Source organism: Tiliqua scincoides, chromosome 5, assembly GCF_035046505.1.
Source record: "Tiliqua scincoides isolate rTilSci1 chromosome 5, rTilSci1.hap2, whole genome shotgun sequence".
Classification (NCBI taxonomy): Eukaryota; Metazoa; Chordata; class Lepidosauria; order Squamata; family Scincidae; genus Tiliqua; species Tiliqua scincoides.
The window spans coordinates 132,721,218-132,741,015 of NC_089825.1; the positions used below are offsets into that span (position 1 = coordinate 132,721,218).

The 19,798-nt window shown below is 45.6% G+C and overlaps 2 protein-coding genes across 2 annotated transcripts; both read left to right on the forward strand.

Annotated features, from left to right (window-relative positions):
* Window positions 1-8,781: 8,781 nt before the first annotated feature.
* On the forward strand, window positions 8,782-9,741 carry LOC136653612 (olfactory receptor 6M1-like). Its single transcript, XM_066630502.1, has one exon. The coding sequence runs from the start codon at window positions 8,782-8,784 to the stop codon at window positions 9,739-9,741; it is 960 nt and encodes a 319-aa protein (XP_066486599.1).
* A 5,803-nt stretch (window positions 9,742-15,544) lies between these two features.
* LOC136653613 (olfactory receptor 6M1-like) lies at window positions 15,545-16,648 on the forward strand. The gene is made up of 2 exons (XM_066630503.1): window positions 15,545-16,503; window positions 16,621-16,648. The coding sequence occupies exons 1-2, from the start codon at window positions 15,545-15,547 to the stop codon at window positions 16,646-16,648; spliced, it is 987 nt and encodes a 328-aa protein (XP_066486600.1).
* Window positions 16,649-19,798: the final 3,150 nt, after the last annotated feature.

Genomic DNA, 19,798 nt, shown 5'->3' on the forward strand with positions numbered 1-19,798 from the left:
ACTGCTTTCTGCTAAAAACATCTGCTAAAATAAAGTAAAATAAAACCATGTAATTCTGAATCAGTCTTCATTTACTGGCACTGTACACCCTCCTAGTACATCAAGAAGAGACCAGACATGGACACAGTTAATGCATCACACAAGTGCTTTCGAATCCAAACCTATGCCTGTCTACTGAGAAGTAAGTCCCATTATAATCAATGGATCTTACTCCCAGGAAAGTGTGGATAGGATTGCAACCTTAGAGAGTAAGAAGCATTGCAGCATACTGTATAAGCAATTCTCAAAGCATCTTTAAACACAACACCACGCGCGCAAATTTCCAAGGAATATTTCAACAAGTACAAATTACTACAAATGTTGCATCTGGAATGCAAAATTTCAACAGTTAGTATATATTTGCCCAAACTTGCTTAGTGAGCATGCTTTTGGGGGGGGGGGGGAGAGAGAGAGAGATTTAAAGGTTATTTTACAGAATCCAAAGTTTGGCAAATGGGCAGGAAGAATAAGGCTTCAAGAAAATAAGGAAGATGCACTGCTTACAACAACCCTGTAAGGGATGTAAGTCATTTGATTCCCATGTGGCAGTTGAGAGGGGAGGGGGTTAGATGGCACCTAGCAAGCAAGAAAGAGGCAAGATTCAAACCACACTCAACCTTGTTCACAGCTCAGTCTCTTGGATGCTATGTACACCAGGACTTTATCATTAAAGTGCAATGCAACCTCTGGCCTTCTCTCTCTCTCTCTCTCCCCCCCCCCAGCAGCTTGTGCAAAAAGTAAAAGTTTTGCAAACAAGAAAGGCTGACATTGAATCACCAGCCCAAGACCACCTAGCAAAGACACGCTGAGCTGGGACTTTAACCAAAGACTCTCATGTCTTTTCTAGTTCCATCCAATGGACTGTACTGGTGCGTTCATGCTCTCTCTCCTTCCCCCTTTCCAAGTTTCAGTCTTTCAGTCTTTCCACATATGTATTTTCTTAGGGGGAAAAGAGGACAGGGGTTGCCAACTCATGCCCTGCCCATTTGGATAGGAAAACTCCTAATAGCAGCAAGATAAAACTGGTTGGTTGGTGGCACCAGTCTGAAGATCCTTCTGCAGGCAGTATCATTGGACTGTTGGGGCCTGCTGCTATTGGAACCTAAGCAGGACTGCCCAGCAACAGCAGCCTGACCTGGTCTGAGAAGGCTTTGTGTGGTCTGCGGAGCTGTTCATGGGAAGAAGAAACCAAATGGAGGACTTTTACGCTCTTCTCCTGGAGTCCCAGACATTTGGCTAAAAACGAGGACATGTCCAGGAAATCCCGGATGTCTGGTCACCCTAACATCATAAGTCATTAATATCTGTGTGCTACCTCATTGCTACCAGGCTCACGCTCTTAGATTTTTGGCATTTTGAAGTGAGGGCTGCACTCTGGAAAACTAGATTCTGTCTCACATAATCGTGCACACAGAACAAGATTATGTCTCCAAAAGAAGGTCCAGTTTACAACCCACTAAGACTGGTCCAAGGGGGGAAAAGAGGAAATTTCTGTAATTATGAAACAAAAATAATGCAAAACATTATTTATCCCCAAGAGATTTTTTTTTGGGGGGGGGGGGGTACACATAGCTAGCACCTCTCCATAGTACACCGTTTGGTATTTATATACAAAAGCGGTATTTCCTCCCAAATGTCCTGGGATTAAGTCCCACTGAATTCAATGGAACTTGCTTTTGAGTAGAAATGAATAAGATTGTGCTGAAAGAGTTGCAACCTTTAGATTTAAAAAATGGGGGGGGACGACATGGGTAGGACCAAGGAAGGAGGAACTTGGTGGACTAGCAGGAGATACAACACAAAGCTACAAAAGAACTGAGCCTGGAGGATTCCAACACAGGGTAAAGGGGCAATGTAGGACAGTGGGCACAAAAATAGCGCCCACCATTGCCACTGCTCTTCCATCTGAAATGTTGTCTCATTGAAACCCTGAGGAGGTGACTCATATCGAAGAAGATATGTAAGACCCTGCAATCTCAGTCATTTTGCGCCGTTCATCACCTACACATGTCAGCAAAAAAATGCTGCCTTTCAGACCACTGGCCCAGCTCGCCCAGGACTGTCTATTCAGACTGTCACTGGTCCATACGGTCTCAGCCAGACAGTGACAGTGGATCAAATTGGGAAGCTGTTGAATGATGAGCACTGAGCATCAGCCCCAACACCAAACAAGCATGCCCCCTAAGGGAAAACAAAGGTAACTCTAGTAAAAAGGTGCTGGTAGTCTAGAAGTTCAACCTTCTCTCTCTCTCTCTCTCTCTCTCTCTCTCTCTCTCTCTCTCTCTCTCAGAGAAGACAACCATCTACAATTAAATCCAGACAGCGTATCACAAAGAGATAGTTTGTATAGGAGGCGCAAGGTCTCATATTCTTCCATAAGACAGCAAGCCCCCTCGCAACTAGCCCTTGTGTCAATTCAGTCTGGGTTACTACTGCTTCTTGATCTAAAATAATATTGAATCATATCCACAGGTTCCTCTTTTGGACGAAGGAAACCTCTGAGTCTAATCCAAAATGGTAGCTAGCAGTAAGTCTAAATTAGACCAATGTCACCATCATATACAGAAAGATTTGGAGACAAAAGAGTTACTTCTGAGAGGGGAAGCTCTTCTTATTCCATTTGGTTGAACATTTCAGATATCTGCTTGCTCTAAGCAAGGGTTCACCATCCCTTCTCCATGGCTGCACTATGGCAAAGCCCATCAAATTTGGGGTCTGTTCCACTATCCAGTCGATCCCAAACCCCTTAGCCTTCCATGGTCCTTGCAGATTTTTTTCAGTGTTACCAGAATTACTGCATGCATCTGGGAGACTGCTTTCCACCCCCGATATTCCTTTTCTGAAACATTGCTGAACTGGAATTTATATACAGCACTGATCTTTGTTGCTCATCAGATGCTCCCAGGAGATTTATGTGCTATAAATGAGCAGCTTCTCATTTAACCCTGTCCTGATTTTTTTTTTTTTACTTGATGCTGTTTGTAGATACTAGAACTTATCCCTCTCTCCATGCCCCAAACTGCCCTCTGAGGGCCCAATCTTGAATGTGGCCAATGCCAGAGCTGAGCCCTAGCACAGGTGCTGGGTGCTGTAAAAGCTACGTTTACAGCACCTGGCAATTAAGGAGTGCAGACATGGGCCTGAACTAGTCAGGTACTGGGCTTCTGGGGGTGAGGGAGGGCAGAGAAGGGGAAGGAATGGGGGTGGAATCGGTGGAGCTCTGCTCCATCATATCCTAACCTCTGCATCATGCCTTTCCAGCTCAAACATGAGAAGCAGCATGAAAGATACACAGTGTGTGTACTCCAACAGGGTGCTGGGGTATGAGGCTGTTTTGTCAAGAAATACCAATCCTCCCCTCTTTAAAACAAAAAAAAAATTCTGGAGGTAGATATTCTGCAATTGTTCGCATGTGGAGGGAACGGAAAGTAGCAGAGATAACCACTGTCTACTATTAGATCTTCAAGTGAATCTTTTTCTCAGTATTGTTACTCAGACTGGTACTAACCCTTGAGAGGATCAGATGGGAGGAGGTGTCTATCACAGACCTACGAGCAGATGCTGCCGGGAATTGAACCTGGGACTTTGTGCAAGCAAAGACTGTGCTTTTCTACTGAGTTCCAGCCTCTCCTCTTAGACACCAAATCTGTTTATAGGCATGTTTCTCCAAGCGCCGCAGTGACACTTCAAATGCCAGGATGAACTGACTTGCACCATGATGAGGGAGGTGATCTTCCAGGTGATCTTCATCTTCTGCCTTCCAGGAGATGAGGCACCCCCCCCCCCCAAAAAAAAAGAAGAATATCATTAGTAAATAACTGCTTAGAGAACCTGCTTGGCTCCTCTTGCTCCAGGTTCTTCCAGCATCTGGGCTACCACGGATGGGTGACTCGAGGATTTTGAGAGGGAAACCATACTGAGTAGGCAGAAGAAAGCTCCATTTACCACACCTTAATCACATCTCCAGAGTCACCCACAATTTCAAACATAATGTGTCACTGATCACAGCATTGGCCTTTCTGTCTTTCATTTTCCTTGGTTAATGGCAGTCAAATGGCAGTCTGTTTGTGTGTCATCGCCATTGTCCCCTCCCTGCCTATTAGGGCTACAGCAAGAGATAGGGAGGGTTGAACTGTGCTTCTCATTCATGTCCCTTCTATAGCTCACACCTCTTTGCATGTGCTATTTGCCAAAGTAAAATCTCCCTCTAGCACCAAATAACAGGTGTGTGTGGGGGTGAAACGTGGATTGGTAGCACAGCAAAGGGTAGGGCAACATAGCTCATGATCTGACTGCTGTTCATCAAGGGAACAAAAACCATGTCAAAGGTCCATAATACATTTATGGCTCTGGTTGTACAGGCAAATGGCCAGGGATGCTGGCGGAATGAGGACCCCACCATCATGGCAGCCTCTCCACCAGTGGTTGCCATGCAGTTTCACCAGTGCTATGCAGACTGGGTGCTGGTGACATTGTGCCAGTGGAGGGATGGATCGAGGGATGGATCAGAGAGAATTGGGGCAGGATGAGGTGGATCACGGTGGCAGTGGAATCTGCCGTATCCTGAACACCCACCCCACCCTGATCCACTTCTAGCAGGCTTATCAGCTCTACACCAGCAAAAGAGCTGGTGTAGATCTGAGAAGTTCCATTGGGGACCATGCAGAGTCCCATGTAGATGGTTGGGAAAAGGAGAGGCTGCCTTGTTGAGTTGATCCCCACAAAATCAGAGGCACATTGGACATCTAGTTTTCAACAATGTTATGAAGCAGTTAGGTCCTCATGCAAACATACATGTGGGAACCCCCCTTACTACTTACAATGTCTGCAGTATTGTTTTTGGCTGAGGAAACTAGACATGTCTCAGAACCTAAGATATATAGGATCTCCTATATCGACAGTCGATATCTCCTATATCGACTTCTGTACTGCAGCGAGTCATGGACTCTTCGCTCACAACAGGAGAGGAAACTGAACGCTTTCCACATGCGCTGCCTCCGACACATTCTCGGCATCACCTGGCAGGACAAAGTTCCTAACAACACAGTCCTGGAACGTGCTGGAATCCCTAGCATGTATGCACTGCTGAAACAGAGACGCCTGCGTTGGCTTGGTCATGTCATGAGAATGGCCATGTCTTTCTCTTCCTTAAAATGGTGGAACAAAGTATTTACATAAGAACATAAGAACAGCCCCACTGGATCAGGCCATAGGTCCATCTAGTCCAGCTTCCTGTATCTCACAGCGGCCCACCAAATGCCCCAGGGAGCACACCAGATAACAAGAGACCTCATCCTGGTGCCCTCCCTTGCATCTGCCTTTCTGACATAGCCCATTTCTAAAATCAGGAGGTTGCGGATACACATCATGGCTTGTACCCCGTAATGGATTTTTCCTCCAGAAACTTGTCCAATTCCCTTTTAAAGGCGTCCAGGCCAGATGCCGTCACCACATCCTGTGGCAAGGAGTTCCACAGACCAACCACACGCTGAGTAAAGAAATATTTCTCTTGTCTGTTCTAACTCTCCCAACACTCAATTTTAGTGGATGTCCCCTGGTTCTGGTGTTATGTGAGAGTGTAAAAAGCATCTCCCTATCCACTCTGTCCATCCCCTGCATAATTTTGTATGTCTCAATCATGTCCCCCCTCAGGTGTCTCTTTTCTAGGCTGAAGAGGCCCAAACGCCATAGCCTTTCCTCATAAGGAAGGTGCCCCAGCCCTGTAATCATCTTAGTCGCTCTCTTTTGCACCTTTTCCATTTCCACTATGTCTTTTTTGAGATGTGGCGACCAGAACTGGACACAATACTCCAGGTGTGGCCTTACCATAGATTTGTACAACGGCATTATAATATTAGCCGTTTTGTTCTCAATACCTTTCCTAATGATCCCAAGCATAGAATTGGTCTTCTTCACTGCCGCCGCACATTGGGTCGACACTTTCATCGACCTGTCCACCACCACCCCAAGATCTCTCTCCTGATCTGTCACAGACAGCTCAGAACCCATCAGCCTATATCTAAAGTTTTGATTTTTTACCCCAATGTGCATGACTTTACACTTACTGACATTGAAGCGCATCTGCCATTTTGCTGCCCATTCTGCCAGTTTGGAGACATCTTTCTGGAGCTCCTCACAATCACTTCTGGTCTTCACCACTCGGAAAAGTTTGGTGTCGTCTGCAAACTTTGCAACCTCACTACTCACCCCTGTCTCCAGGTCATTTATGAAGAGGTTGAAAAGCACCGGTCCCAGGACAGATCCTTGGGGCACACCGCTTTTCACCTCTCCATTGTGAAAATTGCCCATTGACACCCACTCTCTGCTTCCTGGCCTCCAACCAGTTCTCAATCCACGAGAGGACCTGTCCTCTAATTCCCTGACTGTGGAGTTTTTTCAGTAGCCTTTGGTGAGGGACCGTGTCGAACGCCTTCTGAAATTCCAGATATATAATGTCCACGGGTTCTCCCGCATCCACATGCCTGCTGACCTTTCCAAAGAATTCTAAAAGCTTTGTGAGGCAAGACTTACCCTTACAGAAGCCATGCTGACTCTCCCTCAGCAAGGCCTGTTCGTCTATGTGTTTTGAGATCCTATCTTTGATGAGGCATTCCACCATCTTACCCGGTATGGATGTTAGGCTGACCGGCCTATAGTTTCCCAGGTCCCCCCTCTTTCCCTTTTTAAAGGCAGAGTTCCTCCTACCTGCTCCCCCAAGTGCCACCATCTCATGAGATTTGGGCAGGGCCTATGAGAGGAATTTTAGCAGGGGGTACAAAGTTCCTTCTGGGCCCCTTCCCAGAGGGGAAGGAGGGCAATGGGGCAGGCAGAACAGGGGGCAAAATAGGGCGGGGGAGGGTGCTGACAGCCACAATAGTCTTTGGAGCTCAGGTCTACTAGGCTTCTTGATGCAGAGCCCAGGTCTACCCGACCATGTGGCATCGGCAGCTAAATAAAGTAATATGGAAAACCAAACACACTCTTAAGTCTCTCTAAAACTTTTGAAGTATAGAAAATCGATTGCAGAAAATTAGCATCATCAAATTTAGGCTCACACTAGAATAGATGAAAATGAACTTCTGCAGCAGCTGGAACCTCACAGCTGGTTCCCTGAGCTTCTATACACTCCTTCATGGTTACGGGATCCACAAGCCAAAGAGCTACTGTAGCAGGCCAGATTTGACACTGTGTTAAGGAGTCATGGATGCTTTCCTGGGCCTGGTGTGCATGGCTTGCAGCAGCAGTTGCCACTCCATGCCCACGGTTGTGCCCCCAGCATCATGTGCAGGCAGTGAATTAGGGTGAGATAGGAAAATGTCAGATCCCAGGAACTTTCTGGGCCCCCTCCTTTGGTTCCTGGGCCCCCTTTCTGACCCTGGGCCCAGGTACAAATTACCCCCTTTACCTCCCTCTGCTAGGCCCTGGATTTGGGCACCCACCATCTTGGGTCTTGTGAGATTTTATGAGATCCAAGATGGCGGTGCCTGGCTAAGTCAGGAAGAAGAGGCTGCAAAGGCACTGTGACCCACTGTGATCTCCTCAAGGTGCCTGTTTAGCCTCTGCTTGAAAATCTCCAGTGAGGGAGAAGCCACCACCTCCTGATCCTCATCAATGTCTTCCACTGCCAAACCACCCAGAACTATGAATTTCATTGTGAATTTCTTCCTGATATCCAACCGGAATCTCTTCCCTTGCAGTTGTATCCATTGGATCCACTTCTACTCTCAGAGACAGTTGAAAATTAATTTATTCCTTCTTCCCTATGATGGCCTTTCAGATATTTGAAGGTATTACCTTCAAAGCCATAAATGCCTATGAGCAAGGTACCTCAAGCACTCGTTGATCTGCCTTTTATGACCTTCTGGGATCATGTGGATTCCCTTATCTTCCAAGCTATCCTGAATCCTGAGCCCCCACCCACCCACTCACCCACCCAGGAGCTGGGCAGCTTATTGGGCATCACTCCAACACTGAAGACACAGAATACTCATAACAGATTTGGCTTCCCCTGAGGCTAGGTAAGCAGATAAACACTCCTCAGCATTAACTCCCCCAAGGTGCCATTTTTTCTAAAACTTCCCTGACTGCCTTATTCTGCAGAGAGAATGAGGGCAACATATCAAAGTGGGGTAAGACCAAGAGACTCATCCAGCCTGTGTCATTTTTTCCCCAGGACTGCAATTGTGCAGCTACTGGCTATAGGATGCAGCAGTTGAGTGGGGCCTTCAACACTAATGTAGTTTATCAGGTACAAATGAGATTCTAAAAATAACAGCATAATCCTAACCATGTCTACTCAAGAGTAAGTCCTATTGTGCTTAGTGGGGCTTACTCCCAGGAAAGTGCGTATAGGCTTGCAGCTGAAGTCAAAGAGAATTGCAGCACAAAAGGAAACCTAAAAATGAAAACACATCCGAGAAAGTAGAAAAAAGACAAACTTTCAAACAAGTGAGTTAAGTTCTATAAAAAAGGAAAACAAGAGTTGAAATATGGGATCCAGACAAAATCCACCATAACACTCAAAATATAAGATGCTAGGATGCTTTCCGGTGAAAGGGACCATTCAAGAATTAAGATTTGGCTCTCAAGAATTGTGTTCTTGTGCATTATTGTCAGGGAAGGGGAGTTTTATTTGGACTTCATACCATGAAGGATGGAAAAGGTGGTCTGTCTTGAATTAAGTGAGTTCTAAAGGGGGCTGTTTTTCTGTCCTTTTCATCATTCTGCCCCCTCAAACTGGCCATGGGACTGAGGAATTCAAACAGCACCAAGCAGGTGACAGCGTTCATCTTAACTGGCTTCCAACTTCCTCAGCCCGTTGAGGTCTTTGTCTTCACCGTGCTGCTTCTGGTTTTCTTATTGACAATAGCTGGGAACGTCACCATCATCACATTGGTGTGCCTGGACCAGCGTCTCCAAACCCCCATGTATTTCTTCCTCTGCAACCTCTCCCTCATGGAGATCTTCTTTGTCTTGTCCATCACCCCCAAGTTGCTGGTGAACCTGATTTCCAGGAACAAATCCATCTCCTTCCTGGGCTGCGCCATACAGTGCTATTTCTACTTCTTCCTTGGTGCCAGTGAAATCATCATCATCGCCTTGATGGCCTTTGACCGCTACGTCGCTATCTGTCACCCACTTCGCTACAGTATAATCATGAACGGACGTGTCTGTACTTGCTTGATCTCAATCTGCTGGGTAAGTGGTTGTCTTTCGATGCTTGGTCCTATGTTTCTGCTGTTCCATCTGCCCTTCTGTGGCTCAAACATCATAGACCATTTCTTCTGTGACTATGCCCCAACAGTAAGGCTTTCATGTAGCGACAGTATACCTTTCCTCTTGACTTTGGAATCTGTCCTGTCTGCAGTGATGCTATTCAGTTCAATGTCCGTCACTGCTCTTTCCTACCTCTACATCTGCACCACCGTCTTGCACATGCACTCCACGAATGGCTGGCAAAAGACATTTTCCACCTGTGCTTCCCACATCACTGTGGCCTCCATCTTCTATGGCAGTGCAATTTTCATGTACTCTTTGCCCAGCCAGGGGCGGTCTCAGGATGTCCAGAAGGCCATGGCCGTACTCACGGGAGTGGTGACCCCACTGCTGAACCCTTTTATCTATAGTCTGAGAAATGAGAAGGTGAAGGAAGCCTTCAGAGATTGTGTGAAGAAGCAGAAATTTGCCCTGCGAAAAGACTGAAGCTACCTGTCTGGTTATGGTACTCTCGTGGTTTGGGTTGCAATTTGACTGGATAGGGTGGGTGTCTTTTTGGCTGGTGGTTGTGTTGCTTCTGATGGGATGAAGGTCTTTTCTTTAGTTTGGGATACAAAGGCAAGCGCCACATCTCAACCCAGCGCCAGCCAAAGCAGGTAGGGTTACACCAGGTAGTGCAGGGGCTGGAGAGGGTGGGGAAGGTGCACTTCTAGGTGAGGAGGGTGGAACAAAGGGAGGATCAGGCCTGAGAGGGAAGTGGGATGATGGAGGCCTCCTCCACCATATCTAACCCACTTCCTGGCCTGCACTGTGCTACACTGGGCTTCCCTGATTTGCACTATAGGGGTGGCTGGGGCTTCACACATGGTAAGGGGAATTATAGTCCTGTTACCTCGAGGAGACCTCCAGCCACATCCTGAGCTGCACTGGACGCTGAGTAAGTCATTAAGCCTGGCTGTGCCAAGACTGGACTGCCTGTCTCCTTCTATTCAAGAGTTATCTGAACATGCCTTGTCATTGAGACAGTTCCTTGAATGTACAGACAGTTCACCAAGGTTTTATCTGATGTAAGATTAAAGTAAAACAAATAAATAAGCAGAAGCCAGCCCTGTTCCACCAAGCGAATTTGTAGCCTGCCTGCAATAACACCCCCCCTCCGAAACCAGTAAGGTTTTCAGCCCTACCCAGTGCCCAGTTCAATTTAAGAACTTCTGTTTAAACCAGATCACTATCAGGATCCACCTGGCTTTGCAAATCTCAAAAATGTTCACCTTATCAGCTGCAGCCTCTGTTTTGATCCTTTTTAGTGGGGGGGGGGGCTGCCTTCTGGAGCACTTGTTTAGCTCCAGGTGCATAAGATCAGGACCCTTCCGGTAGCCTTGCATTCTCCTTCACCTGATCTTCCACACCAGCCAAGGCACGTTTGCTTACTTGACCTTGAGTCGACTAAACTTGACTGTGAGGCTTAGATTCACTTTCCATAGGGCTCAATACATTCATCTGCTTGGAGGAAGGGGCTTCCTTCTCAGATGTTTTCGGGGGCTGCATTCTTTGAATCAGGACCATTCTGGTGTTGTTGGATTCCTCTCAGCCTTCCCTTTCCAATGGTCTAAGGCACATTCACCTACTCACGAGTAAACGTGTGATACAACTCACTCTCACTTTCTATAGAGATCCATGCATTTTTTTGTTCCATCCATCCATAACTTTTGATAGAAAGGAGATATTTCACTGTGGTTTTTTTGCATTGCATTCCTCTCAAAATTCCACATCCAACGGTATATAATATGCTGGTATTACCGCTAACCACCGCAATTTTAGCATTTCACCCCCCCAGTGCACGTCACCCCCCCCGTGCGTGTCACCCGGTGCGATCCGGACTCCCTGCACTCCCTAGCGATGCCACTGGGTGTCAGACCTTTTAAATACATCTCAGAACTTAGTGCAGGAAGAATTTAATGTGGTCCAGTTTTCCCCTCATGCAGGGACAGAGAGGCTCTACAATAAATAAAAGTTCTTCCATTGTCCTCAGGTCTTCCAGGATGCAAACCAGCCCATCAAAGAATGGCACTCCTGAAGCCTGTGAGCTTCCCTCAAAAGTCCTCAGAGGTGTCACTGAGGAAGGCCATCCGAGGGAACTGGATGTGAAATTTTGCGCCACCACCGAGAGAAGCCTTGGTACATTTCAATTAGTCTTTTTGAAACTGCCTTGGCTTTCCCCGGAACACTTCACATTTTCACTTTATGCAAAGTTTTGGTTACAGCTGCTCCACCTGAAAGAACCAAAATGGTTTCTCTGTGCAATACGAAACCAGCCTCTGTGAACAGAGTCTAAAACCTGCTAAAAGACATGATAAATGCTAACAAGCTTCTTCTCCGATTTTCCTCTTCCTGCGCAGCTCAGGTGCGAAGAGGGGAAGCCGTTTTCTTAGGAAAAGTTGGTCAGACAAGGCAAGGCAGACAGCAGCTTGCAGAGGAACAGCTGTAGCTTAGCGTTCCCAGGTTTGCTTCCCATTATCTCAGCCCAGAACCAGGGCTGGCTCTAAGACAATTGGACCAATGCTTCCCAATTGGGCCCCGCGCCTAAGGGCCCTCCGGGCTAGGGTAACCTACGCTAGTCTTGTATGCAATTTTATATTAAAATGGGCTTAGATGTGTCTGGTACATTAACTCGCATGCACTTTTAAAGCGTGTATTTTGATTGTTTTCTATTCTACTATAGAGATAGAAAGTCTATAATAAATAGTATTTGTCTTTGGTTGTGAATCTGGAGCCCTTTGGGGGGGGGAGAGAAAGATTCCAATTGGGCCCCACAGCTCCTAAGGCCGGCCCTATCCAGAACCATGGCAGAACCTGAGTGGGGGGAGGAAGCTTTACAGTAGATCTTAGTCCCTTCTGCAGCCCCTAGTCAGATCATGTGATGTGTGTGTGTTATTCATAGTAAAAAAGGAAATGCTTTCAACACTCAGAAAATGCTACACATAAATTTCTTCTTCTTCTTCTTCTTCTTCTTCTTCTTCTTCTTCTTCTTCTTCTTCTTCTTCTTCTTCTTCTTCTTCATCATCATCATCATCATCATCATCATACACTACAAATAAAAAACAGGGGAAGGTGGTTAGGAATTCCAGGGGGCCAAAAGCTAGACCCCCACTCCCACCATGCTTTTGATCCATTTTACACACAAACACACACAGAAACCACTATCTGTATAAATAATCATAAAATGTTGAAATAATTAGGGCCTTCGGATTCATGTCTGTTTTGATCAATAGAACAGAGAAAATTCTTTGTTCAGGGAGGTTGTCCCAGAAGAGTGGCTGTTCTATGCCACAGCCACGAGGGGGCAGCAAAGACCAAGAAATAGGGAGTATCTAAAAATACATACCCAAAGAGTGTGAATTATCTTGTTCATCATTTTGCTACCAGATTTGGCCCTCCCTTCCCCCATCTATACACAATATAACTATTGCATTTTGTCGTCCCCCCCCCCACATAATCCTGCAAAGTAGGTAAAGCAGTATATAACCTTTCTTCCCCCCATAAGTAGCCCATCGCACTGCCCATTGCATAAAGTCACTGCATGTGGGGTGTGGAGTCTCCCCTTCCATCCTCTGAGTGGGAATCATCACATGATCTGGACCTGTGTGACAACTGTCTGTTCACTCAGTGACCTCTGCTTGCATGCAGGGAGAAAGGGTCAGCTCAGGCAAAAGCCAGTGTGATGCAGCATGTGCAGTGTGGGTGAGTGGTTAGAGTACAAGACAAAAACTAGCAAAGACCCAGGTTTAAAACCCTGCTCAGCTATGAGGTGCACTGGAGAACCTGGAGGTGCCATTCTGGAGCCTGTTCTACCTCACAAGGTTGTTGTGAAGATAAAATTAGAGATGGAAGGGAATCTTGCTGGGAAGAATACAAATTAAGTCAGATGATTGCCTTGTTCCCACCATCCTCTTTCAGTGGCGCTTTGATGGAATAGACGAAGCATGATGACAACTTTCCCAAGGTGGGTTCCTGGCACATGGACCTGGGCAGAATCCCTGACCCTCTGCTTTGCCTGGAGACACACAGCCCAATCCTATGCATGTCTACTCAGAAGTAAGTCCCATTAGAGTCAATGGGGCCTACTCCCAGGAAAGTGTGGATAGTATTGGGCTGACAATGGGTAACACAAAGAGTCAAACTGACGTTCTTTAAGCACAGGCTATCCAAACCTATGCTTGCCTTTTGAACATGTTGCTGGATGAAGCCCCATGGATTGGAAAGAGGCACTAATCTATGGATTTAAAGGCTACTTAGACAGACAGATTCTGAAAAATGAATGACTCTTAGTGGCCTCCAACACTGCCACCATTTGCAGCGGTGGTTCCAGACTGGCTACCAGCAGCGCACTGTGTCTACTGCCACATGACCATTGACAGCCACAGAACCGTTGTTCTGCTGTCATAAAGCCCAGATGGGATTGGGCTGTTAATTGTATTGACTGATCCTCAAAGGGAGAACATAATGTAGCAGAAGACAGATCCAGGACGAAGCTATGAATGACTCAGCAACCCAAATTGAATCTCTGAATATCGGAAACGTCTTGGGTGATCTGTTGGTAATTTGGGGTTATTGTTCCTTTGGGGAAGTCTCTGTGGAATACACACAACGAGGGCCTTGGAGAACAGGAGGCTGCAAGCCCTGATGACATTGCATCAGGTGAATATCCAGAACATGCCAGGAAGAAAAAAAATCATAAGACCATGTTCTGCTGTGACTTCCCCACTGTCTTCTCCGAATTGCCTTTCTTTTTCTTTCCATGAAACTACTAATCTAAAAAACATACTTGTAATACTGTATTGTCAATCTATATACATGCTTCCTCATTTTGTTCTAGAGATATCATAATTGCTCTTATTAGTTTTAAAAAGTCATGTAACGCATATATTATTCAGGCTTCTAAATGTTCTTCATGCATTTCATTCATGAAATTCTACTCCTTAAAACAGTCTTCCCTTCTTTTCTTTACAGGTACAAGAGTGGCAATACAACAGGTATCGTACACATCTTATATTCCTCAGTCCCCGTATCCGGGCTCAGTTCCGGGCTATCATGTTTACATGTTAATATATATCTGTATATACACCATATATCTGTATCCCTCACTGTGCTATAATGAGTGTATATTAGTCCAGTGATTCTCAATCACTGTGCCATGGCACATTGGTGTGCCATGAATAGTCCACAGGTGTGCCTCAGGAGGTTGGGGGAAGGTCATTTATTAGTAGGGCCATTGGGGGTGTTTGAGGGAGGGCATTTATTTATTTAGCATATGACATAAAATACATGGATTTGTATATCAATTAGACTAGATCAAAATATCAATTAGACTAGATCAATTAGATTAGACTAGAGCGAGGGCAGAATCAGTGTCATTCTTCCATCAGCTGTTATTCAGATTGGGTGTGTTATTCCATGTACGCGTGAGCTAAAGCATGTTGTTTGTTACTTCTATATCTTTAATATTTGGTTTTTACATGATAAAATATAGCCTTAAAACACTGGGTGTGTGCCGCCTTGACAATTTTAGTGCATTCTCAGTATGCCATGAGATGGAAAAGTTTGGAAATTGCTGCATTAGACTGTCTAATGTGTACCTGACCCCGTTTCTCACGAAAAAACAAGACTGAGGTTTGATTCAATGTCATTTTCTGAAATACATACTGCTGAGGTTGTATTTTGGGGGACTTTTTCTCCCCCAAACTAGCAAAAGTTCAGTTACTCAAATGGTTTGGCATGGAAAAATGACCAGAGCTCAGTGGCAGAACAAACGTTTTGCATGTGGAAGGTGCCAGGTTCAGTCTCTCTCAGTTTATCTCAGGGATCCCAAGCAGGAAGGCTGAGAAAGACTTCTACCTGCTTGATTGCTTGCGCAGAAAGCCATCAGTTAGTGGAGACAGTATCTAGAGCATCTAAATATGTTCAAAGATCAAAAGCTGTACAAGAGAAGTCATAGGTTGTGCATTCCACTTCATCCAGATTGGGGAGAGGACACAAAGCTGCCTTACTCACAGACACAGACCTTTGTTCCTCCCAAAAGATAATTATAGAACTAGTACTGCCAAGAGAGATTCTGCAGTCCTTACAATTTGAAGGGAAGACCAAAAAGTTAGCACCTGTCAAGGTGTCATCAGATGTTTAGTGAACGTATCTTAATAAATGCATTGAAAATATTGTGCGCTCTCTCTCTCTCTCTCTCTCTCTCTCTCTCTCTCTCTCTCTCTCTCTCTCTCTCTCTCGTTTGGAAGCGATGCACCTTGTAATAATATCCTCTACAGAAATCTCACAAATGTTTGGGAGCAACCAAAGCACCAGCAAAGTCCACGAATTTGTCTTGCTTGGATTTTCGGTCGGCTGGCAGGTGGAGCTTTTCTTTTTCGCAGCACTGCTTGTAGTCTACATTCTGACCATCATGGGGAATGTGGTCATCCTGACTGCAGTATGGGTTGACCATCGACTCCACAGTCCCATGTATTTCTTTCTGGGCAACTTGTCCTTCCTGGATGCCATGGTAGCAACAGCTATTGCCCCCAAAATGATGAAGGACTTTCTATCAAGGAAAAAGACCATCTCGGTGTCAGGCTGCATCTCACAATGTTATTTCTATTTCTTCCTGGGCACCACTGAATTCATCCTCTTGGCTGTCATGTCCTTGGACCGGTATGTTGCCATCTGCAACCCACTTCGCTACTCCACCATCATGAATGCGCGCTTGACCGTCCAGCTAATTCTTTCGTCTTGGATTGGGGGCTTCTTTTCTGTCCTGTCTCCAATCATCATCATCTCCAAGTTGCCCTTCTGTGGTCCTAACATCATTGATCATTTCTTCTGTGACATCGAGCCACTGATCAGGCTTTCCTGTGCTGACACTGCCCTCCTGGAGATGATAGAGTTCTCTCTTTCTACCATTGTGTTACTGAGCTCTCTGCTATTGACAATAGTCTCCTACCTGTATATCATTGCCACCATTCTCCGCATCTCATCCTCCACAGGCAGGAAAAAAGCGTTTTCCACATGTGCGTCCCACATCACAGTGGCATCTGTCTTCTATGGAAGTGCCATCTTCATGTACATAGTGCCCAACAAAGGCTTGTCATTTGGCCTCAAAAAAGCCGTGACCCTACAGACCTGCATTGTCACCCACTTATTCAATCCATTCATCTATACCCTGAGGAATCAGCAAGTAAAGGAGGTATTGAAGGACACTGTGTCCCAATTTGCATGCACCGCAAAAAAGCTGAGCACAGATGACAGTTAATGGATAGGGAGTGATTGCTTCTCCTTTCATGGGAAGAAGGATGTAACTATGACCTCCATTCAATGCAGGACAAAAGTTATAACACTGATACATTAGAGGTCACATCTTCCTTCCTTCCTTCTCTACAAAGATAGCCAAGCATCTTCCTTTCTCCCTTATTCTCTGTTATACTTTTGAGTGTTCAACATGTTTTTTAAACTTTTCTTTGCAATCAGATGGGTTAGGAATTTTTTTTTTAAAAATCCAGATATTGTAAGGATTATATTGTAATAATTGAATTTATAAGTGGCTAGTGTTTTTTTTATAGTCTATTGAAAAATAATTAAAAATAACAAATATGCATTTGAGAATGAATTTAATACACAAAGATCAGGTGGAATTTCTTAATTGTTTTGTGTTCAACATGTTGGCAACCTTCAGTCTCGAAAGACTCTGGTATGGTGGTTCTGGAACAGTGTCTAGTGTGGCTGAAAAGGCCAATTCAGAAGTGACAATCCCTTCCACGCTGGGAGCAAGTGCTGTCTGTCTGTCTGTTATGTTCAACATAACATGTTTCTTTTCCTACAAGTTATACCCAGTGCTTTTTTTGTAAATAAAAAGATGCAGGAACTCACAACTTGTTATTTATTTATTTATTTATTTATTTATTTATTTATTTATTTATTTATTTATTGGAGAAATAAAATATTTTTTATGTGCTTCCCCCCCAAAGATGAACTTACTTCTGAGTAGACATGCATAGGATTGGACTGTCAATCTCTACACCCCCTTCCCCCTAGCTATTTTTTCTACACATGGGGAAAAATACTGTACAGGTGCACTTGTAGCATTTAGTATGTAGTGTGGCACTACTTCGAGGAGAGGAAGCAGTGAATGGATTCTGAAAAATGGCTTACATGAGTTCCATGTAGTAAAATTACTCTAAGCAACTGTGGGAATAAGAATAAAAAAGGAATTCTTACACGAGAGGGGTCCTTAGGTGCACATAGAAACAGCTATTTTTGCAAACAAGCCATTAAATATGGTTTAATTCAGGTATCAGAATACTCTGTGTCTTTGGGAAGGCGCTTGGCATGCAATTGTATGTTCTCTGCTGCCCTGAGCAGCTGCTGTGCATTGCTGGAGAGGAGCTGCAAACGCTGGCTGTTGGAGGGCATGCTTGTGGGGGAAGGATGAGGAGGATCTCTGGCAAGGCTGGACAGCACGTTGTACACACGTAGAATCCCTTTTCACCTGCCCTTAGCGTGTGAAAACGGGTGCAGATATATATCTCTGCCAGGATTAAGAGCCCAATCCTAGGTATGTCTACTCTGAAATAAGTCTTGTTCTAGTCAATGGAGCTTACTCCCAGGAAAGTGCCTAGGATTGCAGCCTAAGAGCCCAATCCTAGGCATGTCTACTCAGAAGTCCACTTTAGTGAATGGGGCTTACTGTGGATAGGACTGTGGGCAGTGGGCAGAGGCAGTGGGCCTTCCTCCCAGGAAAGTGTGGAGAGGACTGCAGCCACAGAGCCCTTCCTTTGCCTGTCTACTCAGTAATATTAAATATTGTTAATAATAATTAATAATACTCAGGCTGCAAGGCTATGACACTTTCCTGGGAGTAAGCCCCATTGAACACAGTGGAACTTACTTCTGAGTAGACATGCTTGGGCTCTCAGGCTGCAAGGCTATGCACCCTTTCCCAGGAGCAAGCCCCATTGAGCACAATGAGACATACTTCTGAGTAGACATGCCTAGGCTTGTGCTGCAGATTGGCACAGGGGCTGCACCAGCCAGCTTCCTTCCCTTCCTCCTCCGCCAAGCCAGTACCTGGGCATTCCGTGGGTGCCGCAGCCCGTCTCCCTGGCTGGCTGGCTGGTTGTCCGTCCTCCTCCTCGGCGTCGGCGCATGTCCCCCGTGCCCTCCACTGGCGTGGAAGCTACGCTGGGAAGCACAGCGCGGGGGGGAGGGGAGGCGGGCTGGGCTCAGGCGAGAGCTTGGGGATGAGGGCAGGAGGGGGTCGTTGTACGGTCAGGCAGGGGCCAGGCGCCCGCCCACCCTGCACCCCCCAGCACCCACCCAGCGAATGCCTCTATTTTGCTCCCCCCTCCTGGAATGCCTCCAAAGGGGAGGGGCCCCTGCAAAAAGGTGCCGGAACTCCGTCCCCCCGCGTTCCATTAGAAAAAAAGCCCTGGTTATATCTGTAATGAACTGATAGGGAATAAATTTCATCCGGTACTTGTTAGACAGGAGAAATGAGTGCCACTCATCAAATGTAGCAAAATATATATATTTAAGGCACTGTCGAGGCGTAAATTCCTCTGTATTTCTTTGCCTGATCAATGATTGGTGGCTACCCTGAATGTTTTAATTTTGTTTTCTTGTTGGATTGTTTATGCCAATAGAGGTGGAATGAATGAATGAATGAATGAATGAATGAAATTTCATGAGTCTCTTGGATGAAGGTAGATCAGTTTCCAAAAAGAGGTGGATTTCAAGGCACAGGTTTGTGCTGTCTGATTCAGTGGAAAACCACACCACTTCTACTGAGAAGATAGTGGATAGGGACTACTAGAGTTCTAATCAGTAGTAACTCCTCAGAGGTTCAGCATTGTATATCTGCTGTAAAAAGTCTCCATTTAAATATTCAGCTACAGGTTAGAGGAAATGTGAATTGAATGTGCAGACTGGAAGCAAGAATCACTGTAAAGTGAAGTGATTGAGTTGAATGTCTGTAGGACTCTTGGCTTTGGCCATGCTTCCATCAAATCTAACCTTTTTGATATAAGTAAGAGTCGTCAGCTGAGCCAGCAGTAGATTTTAGTGGGTCTACTAGGCCCCATGATGTCTGAACCCCCCACCTCCCCATTCCATGGTGGATCAGAATGCTGGGCTAATGAAGGTCTGATCCAGCAAGGTTTATCTAGTTGATGTGGAAATGACCATCTTTCTTTCTGTACCATTCCCGGTCTGTCCTCCAGAGCTCACGGCGTGTTCCAGCATACAGGATGGTCAGTTTCAGAGGGAGAAAGGGTCCTCTGCCTTTAAGAGTCCTGTAGAAAAAGTCATTTGGGCACCTGAAACTTTTCTCGCACCTGCCTGATAAGCAGCACTGAGCAAACAAGCCCTTCTGTGCAACAATGAAAAAGCACCGAAAACTTGCTCTCTTCACCCTGGAGAGTTGTCCTAATCATGATTACTTTTCATATGTTATCATCTCAATCAGGGATGTCAAACTTGTTTCCAAACTTGAGAGCTGGAAATG

Excerpts from the sequence above, each read along its gene's own strand:
- LOC136653613 (XM_066630503.1), top strand. The coding sequence starts at position 15,545 with ATGCACCTTGTAATAATATCCTCTACAGAAATCTCACAAATGTTTGGG. Across the intron at positions 16,504-16,620 it reads GAGGTATTGAAGGACACTGT|GACAAAAGTTATAACACTGA; the intron begins GTCCCAATTTGC and ends CATTCAATGCAG.
- LOC136653612 (XM_066630502.1), top strand. The coding sequence starts at position 8,782 with ATGGGACTGAGGAATTCAAACAGCACCAAGCAGGTGACAGCGTTCATC.